At 44.4% G+C, this 17,848-nt stretch overlaps 1 protein-coding gene across 5 annotated transcripts in view; it reads right to left on the bottom strand.

Moving 5' to 3' along the window:
• ebf1a (EBF transcription factor 1a) overlaps positions 1 to 17,848 on the bottom strand; it is a 523,139-nt gene that overhangs the window by 284,957 nt on the left and 220,334 nt on the right. For all 5 annotated transcript variants that reach the window (XM_068043198.1, XM_068043197.1, XM_068043199.1 and 2 more), the window contains exon 7: positions 17,546 to 17,627. In XM_068043198.1, coding sequence (XP_067899299.1) covers positions 17,546 to 17,627 — 82 coding nt within the window. The remainder of the gene's footprint in view (positions 1 to 17,545; positions 17,628 to 17,848) is intronic.

Here is a 17,848-nt window from a genome sequence, read left to right as displayed (position 1 = left end):
AGCCGTTCATCTGTGTCCTTAAATTTATATTTTCTGGCTGCTGTTGTCAATATTGTTACAAAATTGTCAATAGGCTCACCTAGTTCCTGTCTGAGGCCTTGAAATTCATATCAGTATATCCGATGATTTGATTTTGTCTGGAGATGGGTGCTGAATCTTTCAAAAATGTTGTCTGGGTTTCTGTTGTCCTCTTCATTTAAGTCCCAGCTGTTAAATAAATTTAATCCTTTATCTCCTGCCCACAGAAGGATATATCTGACCCTCTCCTCTTCACTACTGCCTTTTAGGAAACTATAGAATGTCAATCTGCACTTTTGTTTAAACTTCTCAAATGCCTCTAGGACATCATCAGCTTCCCAATTCATTATGGGCTGTAGCTGTGCATCCATTCATGTCCCGGCTGACATTTCGTTTTTCATTTTCACACAAACACTCAGTTTTTTTTTCTCTCTCTCTGGCACTAATTTGGGTCAATTTTCCCAATCTAATTCTTTTTAAATGTTCTAGGTTTACTCACAGACACTCGCTGCCACCATATTATGTCTTCTTGTTGTTTTCTGGTTCCCAGATGATGGAAAAAAATCACACTTTAAACTTGGAGAGGCTTGACCTTTTCATTTATTTGTTCAGCCAGCATGCTACCTGCTGTAGGACTGGCCAGACTGGTTTTCTGTTACATATCACATGACTCTCCAGTGCAGCGGTGAATGTGGCCCCACTGGAACACTTACACATAACAACTAGTCCCTAGGTAATTAGTTCCTAACACTTTACAGATAGTATAACAATATATAACACACTCGCTATAAAATACAGCCTGCTGGTGACTCTCCCTTTATAAAAACAGCCTGCTGGTGACCTCTCCCTTTATAAAACAGCCTGCTGGTGACTCTGGGCTGGATTTTACGTTGGGTGGACGGGAGCTGACCACCGACATAAAAGCTGGTAGCGAACCCGCTTCCGCCTAGCCCAGGGATCTGTCCCGCATTTTACGGGCCCCCAGGCTTTAATTGTTCCAAGGCGGGACTTCCACCTGCTTGAGGGAGGAAGTCCCGCCTCATTGAGCTGCCGGCCAATCAGCAGGCCAGCAGCTCTTATTCCCAGCTGCGCCATCAGGAGCAGAGGACATGGAGCCAGGAGTGCAGGTAAGTTTGCGTTGTCTCACCAGGGGTAATTGGTCGGGCCCCGCGAGGCAGGAGTTGTCATTTGGGGGTGGGGTGGGGGTGTCTTGGGTCCTGGGGGTGGTTGGGGAAGTGCGGGCGGCCCTCAATTAGGCACGCTGCGCCTGTTTGTCAGGGCTCACCCCCGGGGCGCAGAGAGGCCGCCAGCTTTTCCCGGGCGGGCTTTCCCAGCTCCAGGATGCCCACTTGCCACGCGTAAAATCCGCATGGAGGTGGGCAAAAGCCCTTAAATGGCCGTTAAATGGCAACTTAAGGGCCTTGATTGGCCTGGGGCAGGCGGCCTGTTTTTCATGCCCCCCACCCCCTACCCCCTGCTCTATGTAAAGTGGAGCGGAGGCGGGAGCAGGTCGGGAAGGTCTCGCAGAGCCTCCCACTCTATTTTAAACCACAACCCCCACCATCCGGCTCGTTTAGGTGCCTTAAAATTCCGGCCTCTCTTTAAATTACAGCCTGCTGGTGTCTCACCATTTATAAAACAACCTGCTGGTGACTCTCTCTTTAAAATACAGCCTGCTGGTGATTCCATCTATTTTTTAATTTTAAAAAAGCCTACTGGGTGACTTTCTTTCTTTAAATTACAGCCTGCTGGTGACACAGTCTGTTTAAAATACAGCCTGCTGCTGACTCTGTCTCTTTAAAGTACAGCCTGCTGGTGATTCTCTGGGCTGAATTTTATAAGCCCTCAATGTCAGGGGTCGTGGAGAGGGGACCCGGAAATTTCTTCCGGGAGAGGCCCGCCATGGGCCATGGCGTCGCGAAGGCCCCACCCCATTTTACCGACAGCTGCAGGGCCTCTTGACAGCCTCCCCGCTGCATGCCAATGGAGACTTTATTTAAATATGTTAATTAAATTTAAATGAATGAATAATGACTTACCTTGTGGCGATGGCCGTCCCACGCCGATATTCTGGCTGGTTGCCAGAAGTCCCATGCCTTCAAATCTCCATTTGGAGATTCGAGGCGGAACTCTATTGAAGATGGGGGAGCAGTGAAGTTTTCAGGGGGAGAAGGGGGGTCAAAAAAACTAATACGATTGGCTGAGGGGATGGTGGGAAGGGGTTGAAGGTTAAAGTTAATAAATTTTGGCTGGGAAAAGTCATGATCGTAAATTTTCTTTTTCTGAGGGAAAGGACAAATAATAAACTTATTATTCTTTGGGGAGGTGGGAGAGGGGATTGGAAGTGTAAATAAAATGTTATTGATATTTGTATGGAAACGGGTACCTTTAAACTTTAAAAAGCAATGGAAGGGCTTGAAGGCCTTTAAAAAGGTGGTGGCACCGGACGGCATTGCCGAGGACAGAGTGGCTGCTCCCTCTGTCATCAGGGATGGTCAATTCCACCCCCTCCATGTAAATGAGCCGCCACGCAAAATATCGCGGAGGCTCAGCGGCGCCAAAGTCACGTGTGCACCGCGACTTTTTTCATGTTTGCCGCCAAGATTGGCGGGAAGCTTTCAAAATTCAGCCCTTTCTCTTTAAAACAGAGCCTGCTGGTGACTCTCTCTTTAAAATACAGCCTGCTGGTGACTCTCTCTTTAAAATACAGCCTGCTGGTGACTCTCTCTTTAAAATACAGCCTGCTGGTGACTCTCTCCTTAAAATATTACCTGCTGTTGACTCTGTCTTTACAATTGCAACCTGCTGGTGATGCTTGCTGTTGAAAATACAGCCTGCTGGTGCTTGTTTCTTTAAAATACAGCCTGCTGGTGACTCTCTCTTTAAAATACAGCCTGCTGGTGCCTGTTTCTTTAAAATACAGCCTGCTGGTGACTCCTTCTTTGAAATACAGCCTGTTGGTGACTGTCTCTTTAAAATACAGCCTGCTGGTGACTCCTTCTTTGAAATACAGCCTGTTGGTGACTCCTTCTTTGAAATACAGCCTGTTGGTGACTGTCTCTTTGAAATACAGCCTGCTGGTGCCTGTTTCTTTAAAATACAGCCTGCTGGTGACTCCTTCTTTGAAATACAGCCTGTTGGTGACTGTCTCTTTAAAATACAGCCTGCTGGTGACTCCTTCTTTGAAATACAGCCTGCTGGTGCCTGTTTCTTTAAAATACAGCCGCTGGTGACTCCTTCTTTGAAATACAGCCTGTTGGTGACTGTCTCTTTAAAATACAGCCTGCTGGTGACTCCTTCTTTGAAATACAGCCTGCTGGAGCCTGTTTCTTTAAAATACAGCCTGCTGGTGACTCCTTCTTTGAAATACAGCCTGCTGGTGCCTGTTTCTTTAAAATACAGCCTGCTGGTGACTCCTTCTTTGAAATACAGCCTGTTGGTGACTCTCTCTTTAAGATACAGCCTGCTGATCACTCTGTTTTAAAATACAGCCTGCCGGTGACTCTCTCCTTAAAATATTACCTGCTGTTGACTCTGTCTTTACAATTGCAACCTGCTGGTGATGCTTGCTGTTGAAAATACAGCCTGCTGGTGCCTGTTTCTTTAAAATACAGCCTGCTGGTGACTCTCTCTTTAAAATACAGCCTGCTGGTGCCTGTTTCTTTAAAATACAGCCTGCTGGTGACTCTCTCTTTAAAATACAGCCTGCTGGTGCCTGTTTCTTTAAAATACTGCCTGCTGGTGCCTGTTTCTTTAAAATACAGCCTACTGGTGACTCTCTTTAAAATACAGCCTGCTGGTGCCTGTTTCTTTTAAATACAGCCTGCTGGTGACTCCCTCTTTAAAATACAGCCTGCTGGTGACTCCCTCTTTAAAATACAGCCTGCTGGTGACTCCCTCTTTAAAATACAGCCTGCTGGCGACTCTATCACTTTGAAATACAGCCTGTTGGTGACTTTATCACTTTAAAATACAGCCTGCACGTGACTCTTTAAAATAGTGACTGATGGTTCTTCTCCCCTTTTGAAATAGGTTAAATTGTGATAGTCCCTACTGATTTTACGAACTACTGGCAAGACTCCCTGCTTAAAAGAGCTACTTATGAGATTCTTTCTTTAAAAGTAGTCCTGATAATGTAGCTACCTCTCAAAGGATCCTAATGGTGTATTTCGTATTGAAAAGAGATTGCTGATGTGCCATCTGTGTTAAAATGGATTGTCACAGTCACATTCCCTCATATGAAGTTTCTTGGTGATTAGACTCCCTCTTATAAAGAACACTGCTGGAGAGATGCTGGCCTAGGTTTTCTGCTGAAGTTATTTTAGGGAGCCAGAATGAGGCAGGAGATTCCTCAGGAGCCTTTCCGCCAGGTCACCACTTGTTCCTCATGTTTATGGAAATTTTGTACTGGAAAGCAAAGAATACATAAAGCCAAGTATGGGCGGGTGGGTTCAAATGCTTTGCAAATGATGGAAAAATGTCATGTACATAAGTTCTGTTATTTTCACATGAGCAACGGTGGATAAAAGAATGGTAGAGAGGAGGGATACCTGTTCGTTCCCTGGTGTCAAGCATTGCAGTGGGACTGGAGCAAGCCCATTAAAATTTACATGGCCAGAAAGTCTGTGCAATTGACTGCAGATTAACTGATTGCTTGATTGCAAAGGCTTAGCACTATTTTTAAAAACTAGCATTTTGTTCTTCCGCTGCCAGGAATGTTCAGGCACCCGTGGAGTGTGTCAGGATTATTTAAGTATTATTTCACTCCAGTGTAGTGCTGAAGGAGTGCTGCATTGTTGGAGGCACCATCTTTTGGATGAGACATTGAACTGAAGCTCTGTTTGCCCTCCCAGGTGTGCATAAAGAATCTTATGGTGCTATCCAAAAAATGTCCCCTCCCCCCCACCCTGGTTACCTGGTCACTATCACATGGTTGATAATGGGCACTTACTGTTCACAAATTGGCTGTTGCATTTCCTACATAACAACAGTGCCTACACTTCAAAAGGTACTTCGTTGGCTGTAAAGCACTTTAGGATATCCTGAGACTGTGATAAATGCAAGTTGTTTCTTTCTTTAATGACTCTGACCCCCACCACCCCACCCCCCCACTCCCCCTCCCCCAGACCTGGGTCTGGAGTGCACAGAGTGCATCTTTGCAGCAGACAGGAGTTCCATCTCATCATATTTCCACCAGCATTATGGTCACAAAAAACGGTCCCGGGTACTCTATTGAAAAGATGTCCAGACCTTCAGACGCTCCTTATAGCCACTTTTACATGAATCATGTGCATCATTGAGGGATATGTGCCACTCCCATTGTGACCTTGACATGCAAGTATAAAGGAGGCAAAACTCCGAGCTGCAAACGGTATACTCCATAGGTCTCGAGAGTGCAGAAAATGAGGGCTGCCTCCTATTGTCCTTCAATTGCAGGGTAAGGGGAGTAACACAGAAATAGTTAAAAATGGGAGGAGGAGAACTCGGAACTAGGTCTCAAGAAAATCATTCGGTGCAGAACCAGGCTTTTTGGCGGCTCTTTGAAAATGCTACCAATCAGTCTCAGTCACCCCTCTCTTTACCCATAGCCTGCATTTTTTTCTCTTTTCAAGTACGTATTCCATTCCCTTTTGAAAGTTACTATTGAATCTGCTTCCGCCACCCTTCCAGGCAGTGAACTGTAGATCATGCTAGCACTAACTCACTTGCTGCCTTCTCCACACTGAAGAACTTGGAATGGCCCTGTAGGTATAAGCTAAAAAGGCCCACGCATCTGATGCGGTTTTGTTTTGTTTTGTTTTTACAGTGGCAGGGTCATTCAGAATTTAATGCTGGTACCCAAATTAATATTCCCATATAAACAAAAGCGTTCCCAGTGATTTTTTTTTTTAACGCACTGTGACAGAATTAAAGAAGAAATCCTCCGAGGCGTGTTTCTGCGTGCAGCCTCCCTATAAACAAATATCATAACAGCCAAGTTAATTGCTGGCAAATCTCCCGTCTCAGGAGCTGACATCTGAAAGTGCAATAAACTAGGTGCTGTTTAATCCACCCATTATGCAGGCTAATTGACTCGATTCACAAGTATATTCCTTTTTTCATTATCAGACCCTGTCAGCCCTTTGCTAGCTGTTGCTGAAAGGGCCTCGGCACTGGTGATTGATCATTGATAGATTGACAGTCAGATTAATTTAATTAAAATCGCCTCACTTGAGAAATGAAAGACAAAAAGAAAAGTGCTAATAGATTTGCTCTCACAATAAATGACTCACCAGGGCCATTTACAGAGCTTTGCCCAACTTATTTTGCCTGAAATTCCCAAGTCACTTCCAGGCTCTTGTTTTAATTGCATTGCATTTTGCGAAGGCTTTTAGGCACATGAGGACCAGAAACAGCTTTACAATGATGAGCAAAATCCTCCTCCCTTGTCTCAGCGGAGACAAGCTGCTCTGCGAGATTGGCTAAGTAAGGACATTTCAACATTTGCGGCAGTCAACTGAAGCCTTCTCTCACTTCCAGCAGGAGTGCCGTGCTCAGATGCCAACTAGCTCAAGGTCAATAAGCACCGATGAGAACTTGCGTTTGTGCTGCAGGCCTCATAGGAGAGGACAACTCCACCTGTTTTAATGGTGGGGGAGAGAGGGAGGAAGATGTCAAACAGGAGGCAGGAAAGGTCAAAGGGGGAGGGGGAAATGAGCATGACGAAAAAGAGGAGGTACAACCGTGAACAGGCAGCATTAAAAGAAGGCATAAGCTGCTTAAAGTTCAACCAGTTGCTTCAAGGAAACATTCTTTATTGATACCCGGGGGTTTGAAGCAGCCTCTCACTGAACGCAGAGTTTGTTTTCACTTCATAGTGCTATTCCATTCACTTGGGAGAAAAGGTGCAATAGCTCAGTTGATTACGGGAGGGAGTTGCTGAGCTTTTCAGACTAGGAAGAATGCAGGTTTGTCGCCAGTATGTGCTGTTAAGGATGTGACAATTGGCTTTGGTAATCCTGGGTGACAGAAGCAGAGACTAAGAGGCAATCTAATCGAGGTATTCAAGACAATTAAAATGCAATAGGGTAGATAGAGAGAAATTATTTCTCAGGTGCATGAGTCCAGAACAAGGGTACATACTCATAACATTAGAGCTAGGCAATTCAGGTGTGTGTCAGAAAACTTCTTCACTCAAAAGGTCGTGGAAATCTCCCCAGAAAAACTGTTAAGGCTGGGGGTCAATTGAAAATTTTAAAACTCTGATATAGATTTTTGTTAGATAAAGGTATTAAGAGTTACAGAACCAAGGCGAGAAAAGATACAGATCAACCATGATTTAATTGAAGAGCAGAACATGCTTGAGGGTCTGAATGACCTAATCCTGTTCCTATGTTCCTAAGATTGGCCAGGATTCCCATATTGATCACTCATCATGGAGCAATGTTGGAAAGTGAGCGATGATAGGATCGGGCTCGGATGGGATGCCTCACGTGGTCAAACAGCCTGCCATGTAGGCTCACACACAAGGACTGGCCACTCGTACAAAGCCGTGCACTGAGACCCATCAAGGTGTGACTGCCTTCAGGGGTAAGAAGGGATAGAAAGTGGATTAGAAAGTATGTCTTTGGATTTTGTAACTAGAATAATTTATTATTTTTAAGAAGCTGAAGGATTTTCATACAGTAGTGTGAAATTTGGCTTGTTCCGCACTCAGTTTGTGGTGGATTATAATCCTAGCCCCTCTTTGGGGCTATCCCAGATCAGACATACTTCTCAGATGATTACTTCACAAGTTTTCTCCCCTCTGCTCCTGAAGGCCTTGTCTCAGGGTGGGCTACAATTCCACAAATACCATCAGCCCTTCTGGTTACTGGCCCAACAGACCATTCCTTATGCAGGAGCAGTGACAGTGAATGTTGACAGGTTGTTTGGTCCATGACAGGAATTCCTGGCCTCGTCCAACATACAGGCACATGAGGGGTTACTGATTAGGGATCAGGAGCAGAAAAGCTGGCTGATTTTTGGGCCGAATGCCTTATTTTCATGCTGTAAATTCTATGCAATTCTTCTCCTCAAGCCCAGGGCCCAGATATTAGTAGTAACAATCTCCCCACCCTGGCACCTTTCTTCACAGCCACCCTGGCAGAGATCGACAAACTCAGCACAAACCTGAGCTTGTACAACTCAACACACCTTGAACTGCACTATAAACTGAGCCATTGTGATTAGAAACAGGATGATAACGGGGCTTAAAGATTAAGTAATGAGCACAGGTTGCATAAGCTTGGCTTGTATTCCCTCAAGTATAGAATATTGAGCTGGGCCATTTGGGAATGAAATCGAGAGGTACTATTTCACACAAAGGGTTCTAGAAATTTGGAACTCTCTTCCCCCAAAAGCTATGGATGCTGGAGGTCAATGGGAGCTTTCAAAACTGTGATTGATAGATTTTTGTTCAGTCGGAGTATCAAGGGAGCAAAGGCAGGTAAACAGCGTTGAGGTGCAGATCAGTGATTATCTAATTGAATGACAGAGCAGGTCCAAGGGACTTAATAGTATACTGTTGTTCCCATGTAAAAGACATTAGGGGCTTAATGGGCAACTCCTGCCCCTTTGTAAAAAAGAGCTCGAGGGTCTGAATGGCAAACTACTGTTCCTACATAACAGGCTTGAGGGGCTGAATGGCCTACTTCTGTTCCTGTGTTCCTATTCACTTGGGCTACAGATTACCCGAACTATTTTGGGAACTGTAAGTTTTCCGAAGTGTAGGTACAGCAAATGTGGAGCATGTGCTAAAAAAAAGAAAGGGAGTAAATTTTACTTTAAGAACCAGCATGAAGTGATTTCCTTTCCTAGCTGCCAATTGTAAAAAAAAAAGGCAGAAAAAGAGAGATTGCTTACTGTCAATAGCACATACTGCTCTAACAACCAGGTTGAATGGGATTCCAAACTGATTCTTTAATTCCTGAACAACTTATTGGACTAAAAATCACTTTTGTTTGGAAACTGAGAAACTGAGATTAAGGGTCAAGGGCTCCACCGCGAACAGGGTTCCTGACAATGATACTTCAGTGGAACAAAGCAAAGAGAAGTCCTGAAGGCATGCACCCCTCTGGGTAAGTCAAAAAGTTATGAGGGATGCCCAACTTAGCCTTTAACAGCCTAAAGATAGCAGGGAAATGGAAAGACTGAGGAAGGGGGACAAGGAGTTGTAGCGTTCAAATTCTTGGGAAAGAGCGGGCTATAATAGGGGACCAGATGCAGTCAGGAGGTAGGAAGGTAGAAGAAAGAGTAGGATGGAGTATTTGCAGCTTGAAGGAGAAATTAGGGAAGCATTGTGTCAGCCATGACTTAGTTGGTAGCAATCTAGCCTCTGAGTCAGAAGGTTGTGGCTTCAAGATCCAGTTTAAAAGCTTGAGTACAAAAATCTAAGCTGACATGTTAGTGCAGGAGGTGTCGTCTTTCAGATGAGATGCTAAACCAAGGTCCTATATACCCTCTCAGGTGGATGTAAAAGATTCCATGGCATTATTTGAAGAAGAGTAAGGAAGTCCACATTCCTGATGTCCTAGTCAATGTTTATCCCCCAACCAACATCAAAAGCCCAAATTTTCTGATCATTATCTATCACATTTGCTGTTTGTGGGAGCTTGCTGTGCACAAATTGACTGCTGCATTTCCTACAACAGGGACAACACTTCATTAACTGTAGAGCATTTGGGAACGGCATGATATAATTAGAAGTCTTTCTCCTTTTCATAAGGAATGACACCTTGTAGAGAGAGATGTTGGAGGCTGCAGGTGAGTTTGGAATCACCTTGCAGGCAGCAAGCTTTACCTTGTATCCCACCCAGGAGTTTCAGAGAGGACAACAGGGCACTGCCTGGCTTTTCACATTCTATTTCAATACTCTTTAATGCTAACATTGCTCAGGAGTGTCAAGGGTGTGATGGAATACCCTCCACTCGCCTGGATGGATGCAGCTCCAACAACACTCAAGAAGATCGACACCATCCAGGACAAAGCAGCCCGCTTGATTGGCACCCCATCCACAAGCATTCACTCCCTTCACCACTGATGCACAGTGGCAGCAGTGTGCACCATCTACAAAATGGACTGCAGGAATGCACTGAGGCTCCTTAAACAGCACCTTCCAAACCCATGACCTCTACCAACTAGAAGGACAAGGGCAGCAAATGTATGAAAACATCACCATCTGCAAGTTCCCCTCCAAGTCACACACCATCCTGACTTGGAACTATATTGCCATTCCTTTACTGTCGCTGGGTCAAAATCCTGGAACTCCCTTCCTAACAGCACTGTGGGTGTACCTACCCCACATGGACTGCAGCGGTTCAAGAAGGCAGCTCACCACCACCTTCTCAAGGGCAATTAGGGATGGGCAGTAAATGCTGGCCTAGCCAGTGACGCACACATCCCGTGAATGAATAAAAAAAGGTACTCCATGAAGTAACCTCAGTCCATGAAAAGGCTTATCACTGCCCAATTAGAGGATATCAGCAGAATGATGTGTTTCCTTGGTGTAGCACTATAAGATGATTATTCACACTTCAACTGTTCTGACCCAGACTTTAAAATATCCCAAACAGCAGTTGAGGCTGGCTGTCAATTGAAATTTTCAAAATTGAAATTGATAGATTTTTGTTAGGCAAGGGTATTAGTGTTAGAGAACTGAGTTAGGTAGATGGAGTTAAAATATAAATCAGCCATGATTGCATGGCGGAACAGACTGGAGGGGCTGAATGACCTCTTCCCGTTCCTATGTTCCACAGTACAAATGATCAGCTGACACTAACTGCATGCTGAGTACAGCCTTGAAAGTCTGGCAGGTTTGGGACTGAACAAACAGTGTTTAGCTCGATCAGCAATCCATTTCAATCCAGTTTGGTTAAGCTTGGAACACTCTATTTGAAGGGGAGGTATTAACCACATGGGGGTGGGACAGGATGGAACGGGGAGCCATTCCAACATGCTTAGTTCCCATGAAGGTCAGTTCTGGCCATGTATGTGCCATGCGAGCGGCTTTTCACATCGTGAACATCTTATAATTGGACAACCTTGTGAATGTGACCAGCACGTTACTGGTGCCTTTGCAATTGATGCCGCCATGACGTCATTACATTACCAACTACACCACTTCAAATCTGGCAAGTTATCTTGCAAATCAAATTATCAAGCAATGATGCCCCTTTAGCCAAACAACAACCCCTGTGACAAAGGTTCTAATGTACCAGTTACTGGGCAGAGAACAACGCCCTGATTGATAACCACAGGAGTAAAAGAATTAGGGAGCAGAAAACAGTCTGGCTTCCTGTCCTAAATTGCTGTCCAGTGGCCTCCTTCTTAGAAAGTGTTTGTATATATGTGTGTCTACAAATTTTATTTGATAATGCTCCTGGGACAAGCCTTCACATAATTAAAGGTACTACATAAATGCAAATTGTTGTCATTGTTGGAAAAAACCCAACGTAGAATCCAAGTGCTGTTATTGTCTGGTAATGCTCCTGTGAAGAGCGTTAGGACTTTTTACAATGCAAAGGGTGCTATATAAATGCAAGCCATTGTGATAGGTTGAGTATGTGTCTATATTTGTGTGTGCATGTGTATATTTGTGTGTAAGTGTGTGTGGTTTCTGTGTGTATATGCCACATGAAGGCAAGTCTGGCCTCACTGGTGATGCCCTTCCCATTATTGAATTGCCTGTTCACACTCATTGTCTAGGTAAACACATGAAGAATGACCACGTGGATATTAATGGAGGCTGGCCAATGCATGTGGCACTGTACCCCAGTATGAATCAGCGCCTTCAGGAGAGAAAAGAAGATTGTAGAGTGATATATCAATCAAATATAGAAATTTAATCCAAAAGGAACCACTTCAGATCAAACTGTTATGGTTCATTTGCTACTTCAGACAGGGTGAGACTTAGTTTGGTTTGGGACGGGTACTTAGTAGATCACAGTAAAATCTCAGAGACAAACGCAGATTGTCCTTTCAGTAGCCATCAAACGCTGTTAACAAAGAATGCAAAGAGCCAGCACACATCCCTTGTTTGAGGAGTATTTGTTACCCAACAGTAGATACTTAAGAGGCACATTAACTGAGACAACAAAACATCTGTTTGTTTGACAGCTTACATGTGTTATGTTACTGAGATCTGACGGCATATATTATTATCATTTTTAAGTTTGTTGAAGCTGACAGACCACTTCAATTTGGAAGCTTTATCTAAACACTTCAATAAAGTCCGAGCATTTATTTTTTTTTCTTTGCTGTTCCATTTGTACAAGCCAGTCATTTTTTTTGCCAAATGCTAAGGTCACACTAATTGACATAGCACAAGTAATTAAGCAGTCACTGTTCACATACTTGAAGGCTCAACTACTATGGGCTTGTGCAGATTTGACAGTAACACTTCGAAGAGTCAACAGATCAGCAACCTTTCCTGGATCCAACCAACCACACACGAGAAGTGCTGACTGGGGAACCAAGATAACGCGAAAAGTGATTACCATATGAAAATTAGCCTGAGTAGTGGGAGCACTTAATAAGTGAACCATTGTACAGATCATCTTGTGGACTCTCTGGTGGACCCTAGCCATGTCTGCTTGTCAGAATACTCTACAAGATAAGTATGTCTTCTCCCTAAGATGACTGAGAGTCCATAGTGACAAAGGACCTATTGTGTCTTACAAGTGACTTTCTTTTCCTAACTACTTGAGTGCATCACTGAGCTTGCCAAGTTTCTCTGAGTGACACTCACTTGCTGTGCTTTCAATTCTAGTTTTTCCTACAATGCTGATGAACAGCAGCCCCACATCCCTCCAAAAACTCTGCGTTTCTCTGACTCGGTCACACTCTCGTATTCAAATCCCTCCATACCCTCATCCTTCACTATCTCTGTAACCTCCTCCAGCTCTACAACCTTCTGACAACTCTGTGTTCCTCCTACTCTGGCCTCTTGTCCATCTCCCACTTCCTTTGTCCCAACATTGGCAGGCATGACTTCAACCATCTAGACTCTATGCAATAGAATTCCCTCTGTAAACCTCTCGGCCTTGTCACCGCTCCCTCCTCCTTTAAGACACTCCTTATAATTAAGCCTCTCTAACCAAGCTTTAGATCACCTGTCCTAATGTCTCCTTTGGCTCGGTGTCAATTTTTGTCTGATTAGACTCCTATGAGGCGCATTGGAACATTTTACTATTTTAAAGGTGTTATAGGAATGTAAATTCTTATTTGTTGTAAGGGTACAGATTCACAGCTGCCAGCAGTACTTCACTTATTCTTCATCTGGAAGCCTAGTCAGTGGCTGTGAATAGGGAATTCCATCATGAGGGAGGGTGGAGGGGGGCATCACAACCGAATTCAATCTTATCCTCACTCAATGTCCACACATGCAGTTCCCAGCAAGAATCAACAAATATCAAACAGAGCACTGAACCCTAGTTTGAGGCCTAGTGGTAACACCCTAGCTGTCTGTTGAGAGGACATCTGTCTTTACACCACTGGTGCCATGGCATAAATTTTGCTTGCAATTCATTTTCCTATCATTTCTTTGTCTCATTTTGCATCAACACTACTTCCAACCCAGCCTGAGATGGGCCAACTCAGCACAAATTGGGCTTCCCAACTCTGGGGCCTTCCCACACTCCAAGTCTCAGGAGCCACATCAGGGAGTGCATTCGCTCACTGACTCATCAGAGGAGAGCAGAAATTGGTGCTTAAATATGCCAAATAGAGAGTCCAAAGACAAATCTTTCTGCTACTAATTCAAACGGGGCTCAGGAAGGTTTTGTATTGATCTTATTGCCAATATGGGAAATATGAGTGGTTAGCCACTGAGGGAAAGGGCTGGTCAAGATCCACTCGCATGACTTCAGCAGTCAAATACTGTGGAAATGCAGGTTAAATGGTTCCGTGTCTCCTTGCAAGGGTCAGTTCTCCACTGCTAGCTCAATATTCGTTGCTGATGCACTATCACAAGTTACTTGACATCACTGCATAAAAACTGCGTTAAGCCGGGGGCAGGCAAAATCTCAATCCATTTGGATAGAGTCAACTTGTGACTCATCGTACAGATAAACTGCAAATTTGTGAGATGTGTCAAGAGTTGCGACTGCAGATTTAAAATAGTCTGGGGAGCTGGGAAAAAGTCCTGCGGTGCTGAGTTTACATTTTCTCCCCTAGCTGTAGCCGAACCGCAGAGCTCACGTAGAGTGAGGATATGAATGGTCTGATAAGCATCCATTTCTAAATGTCCCAAATCACAAAACAGCCTTTAAACATGAATAATTTGCAAAGATTGATACTGGAACTGAGAAGGAAAATTGAACAGGTTGGAAAAATGAAGCCTGAAAGGTGACCTGATAGAAGTCTTTAAAATCATGAACGGCTTTGTCATTATAGAGATGTTTCCACTAGTAGGGGAGTCCACAACTAGGAGCCATAAATTGGTTGGGGAGGGGCAGGGGATGGGGTGGGGGGGGGGGGGGGGGGGTGGGGTTTAGTGATGAGTGATCAAGATGAGGAAAAAGGATAGGAGAAATTCTTTGAGCCGAGAGAGTCATAGGAGCTTTCTCACAGGGTGTGGTTGAGATGGGGAACTTCATCTCTTAAGGAAAAGTGGAATAAATATTTGAAATAGAGGAACATGGGGAGAAAGCACAGCAGTGAATTCCCTAGCCTGCCAAGTCAACAACAACAACTTATATTTATATAGAACCTTTAGCATAATAAAACTTCCCAAGGCAATTCAGAATAACATTATAAAAGTATGACACTGAGCCATATAAGGAGATATTAGGTTGGATGACCAAAAGCTTAGTCAAAGGTGTAGGCTTTAAGGAGTGTCTTAAAGGAGGAAAGAGAGGTAGAGAGGTGGTGAGGTACAGGGACAGTATTCAAGAGCTTGAGGTCTAGACAACTGAAGGCATGGCCACCCAATGGTGGAACAATTAAAATTGGGATGCTCAAGAGGCAAGAATTAGAGGAACGCAGATATTTCAGAGGATTGTGGGGCTGGAGGAGATTACAGGGAAAGGGAGAGGCAAGGCCATGGAGGGATTTAAGAACAAGGATGAGAATTTCAAAATCAAGATGTTGCTTGATCGGGAGCCAATGTAGGTCAACGAGCACAGGGGTGATAGGAGAATGAGACTTGGTGTGGGTTAAGACTTGAGCAGTAGAGTTTTGGATGACCTGAAGTTTAGAGAGGGTTGAATGTGGGAGATCAGCCAGGAGTGCATTGGAATAATCAATCTTAAATGTAACAAGGGCATGAATGAGGGTTTCAGCAGCAGATAAGCTGAACCATGGGCGACGTCAGAAGTGGAGGTGGAAATATACAGTTTTAGTGCTGGCACGAATATGAGGTCGGAAGCTCATCTCAGGGTCAAATGTAACACCAAGGTTGACAACAAACTGGCTTAATCACAGACTGTTGCCAGGGAGACAGATGGAGTCGGTAGCTAGGGAATGGAGTTTGGAGTGGGGACCGAAAGCAATGGCTTCAGACTTCCCAATATTTAATTGAGGAAATTTCTGCTCATCCAGTACCGGATATCAGATAAGTAGTCTGATAGTTTAGCAACAGTGGAGGAGTCAAGAGAGGTGGTGGTGAAGTAGCTGGGTGTCCAGAGATAACAGTGTAGGAGCAGGAAGAGAAGCCACTGCAAGTGATTCTCTCGCTCCAATTAGATAAATAAGAATGCAACCAGGCGGGTGCAGTCCCACCCAGCTGGACGACAGTGACCATGGAGAGGTGTTGGAGGAGGATGGTGTGGTCAATAGTGCCAAAGGCAGCAGACAGATCGAGAAGGACGAGAACGGATAGTTTCCCTTTGTCACAGTCACATAGGATATTATTTGTGACTTTGGTAAGAGCTGTTTCGGTACTGTGACAGGGGCAGAAACCTGATTGGAGTGATTCAAACGTGGAGCTCTGGGAAAGTTGAGAACAGATTGGGAGGCGACAACACGTTCAAGGACTTTGGAGAGGAAAGGGAGGTTGGAGATGGGACGGTAGTTTGCAAGGGCAGTGGGGTCAAGGATTGTTCCTTGAGAAGACAGGTGATGGCGGCATCACCCAAAAAAAAAGAGTTAACAATATCAGCTGACATGGGGACCAAGAGGGGAAGTTGGGTGGTCAGCAGTTTAGTGGGAATAGGATCAAGGGAGCAGGAGGTGGGTCTCATGGACAAGATGAGCTTGGAGAGGGCACGAGGGGAAATAGCAGAGAAATAGAGAATGATGCGAGCTCGAGGCTTGGCAGGTGGAACATTAGAGGAAACTTGGCCAGCTAGGCAAGTGGAAGGGAGGGATACGGCAGAGGCAGCTGATCGAATGATTTTGACCTTAGTGACAAAGAAGTCCATAAGCTCTTCGAACTTATTGTTGAAGGTGAGGATGGAGGAGACAGGGGAGAGGGGGATTTAAGAAGACAATTTGCAGTTGAGAAAATAAGTGGGGGTTACCTTTGCATTCCAGGATAATCCTGGAATACTGAGTAGCTTTAGCAGACAAGTGCAGGACCCAATAATGTTTTAAGTGGTCCAGCCAGATCCGGTGGTGGATGGCTAAACCAGTTGTCCTGCATATCTTTTCAAGTTGGCCTCCCATGGACTTAAGGGAGCAGAGATGAGGGCCATACCAGGGGGAATAGCCAGGGAGAGTGAGTAATGGTTTTATTGGGGGCCAGGACATCAAAGGTGGAGATGAGGTTGCAGTTGAACAAATCAGTGACTGCAGAAATGTTGTGGCGAATGGAGGGCCAGAGGCTACACAGTTGGGATCTTGAAAGTGCAGTTGCAAGTGAATTGGGAGATAGTTTTTTCCAGGAATGGTTACAGAAGGAGGTACGTTTCGGGAAAATGTGGGTAGTCCTAAAAGGGATGCAAATCCCAACTATTGTGAAGCACTTGGGACACTTTGCTGCGTTCAAGTTATTATTAAGCACCACCATTGTCCTCCTGCTTTCTAGTTTCAGACACGGCATCAGGTAGTTAACCCCACACACATCAGATCTTACTGCGCAGCTTCTGCACCTAACACAGATGCATTGAAAAATGAGGGAAGTCGCCATGAAACATCTTAACCATCCCACAGCCTGTGAGAAACACGTGTATGCTGGCTGATGGACATGAGATGGCCCTCAAACAAGGCCTAGAGAAATGCTACAGCTTCTTCAACAACTCTGAATTGGCCCACACTTGAACTTGGCAGCGTACACTTTCACTGATCCTTTGCTACAACAAAGGACTCTCATCAAGCACCATGTCAAACAGCTAGAAGCTTTCACTGTTCAGAAGGGATATTAAACACTACAGACTTTTTATTTCCTACTTCTCCCCTGTGAGAATTGAGTCAAGTAGGGATAGTTTTCTTTAAACATTCTAAGCTATCTAATACATCTCTCCCCTTGCCATTACCACTTAGAGCTAAGTCTCCACAAATGAATCATTATTTGTTCACAAATTAGCTTTCAGAGGAGATGGCTGCTGAGATTTAAAAAAAACATACTCACCTGGAACCTTCGCATGTCCCTTGGGTTTCCTGCATTCTTCAGGCAGTTTTGATTGCATTTCAGAAAGAATTTCAAGAAGAACCTGAAGTGGGAAAGTAAGAGAGAAAAAAAAAATTTGATTAAAATTCTTTTACTGAATTAAAGGAAATGTCCACTTTGTGAGGGAATTTAAACAATTCCATTTCCATCGATTGAGTGCAGTGCACAGCACATCAGGCTCATCTGCTGCAGCTGTTCCTTTTATTTCAAGTGCATGTGTCAACTTTTTACCTTCTGCCTTATTTTACCTTATTTTCTGGCTTT

The sequence above is a fragment of the Heterodontus francisci genome, chromosome 12 (genome assembly GCF_036365525.1).
Source record: "Heterodontus francisci isolate sHetFra1 chromosome 12, sHetFra1.hap1, whole genome shotgun sequence".
NCBI lineage: Eukaryota > Metazoa > Chordata > Chondrichthyes > Heterodontiformes > Heterodontidae > Heterodontus > Heterodontus francisci.
The sequence above is the reverse complement of the archived record's forward strand: the minus strand, read 5'-3'. Positions and strand labels throughout refer to the sequence as shown.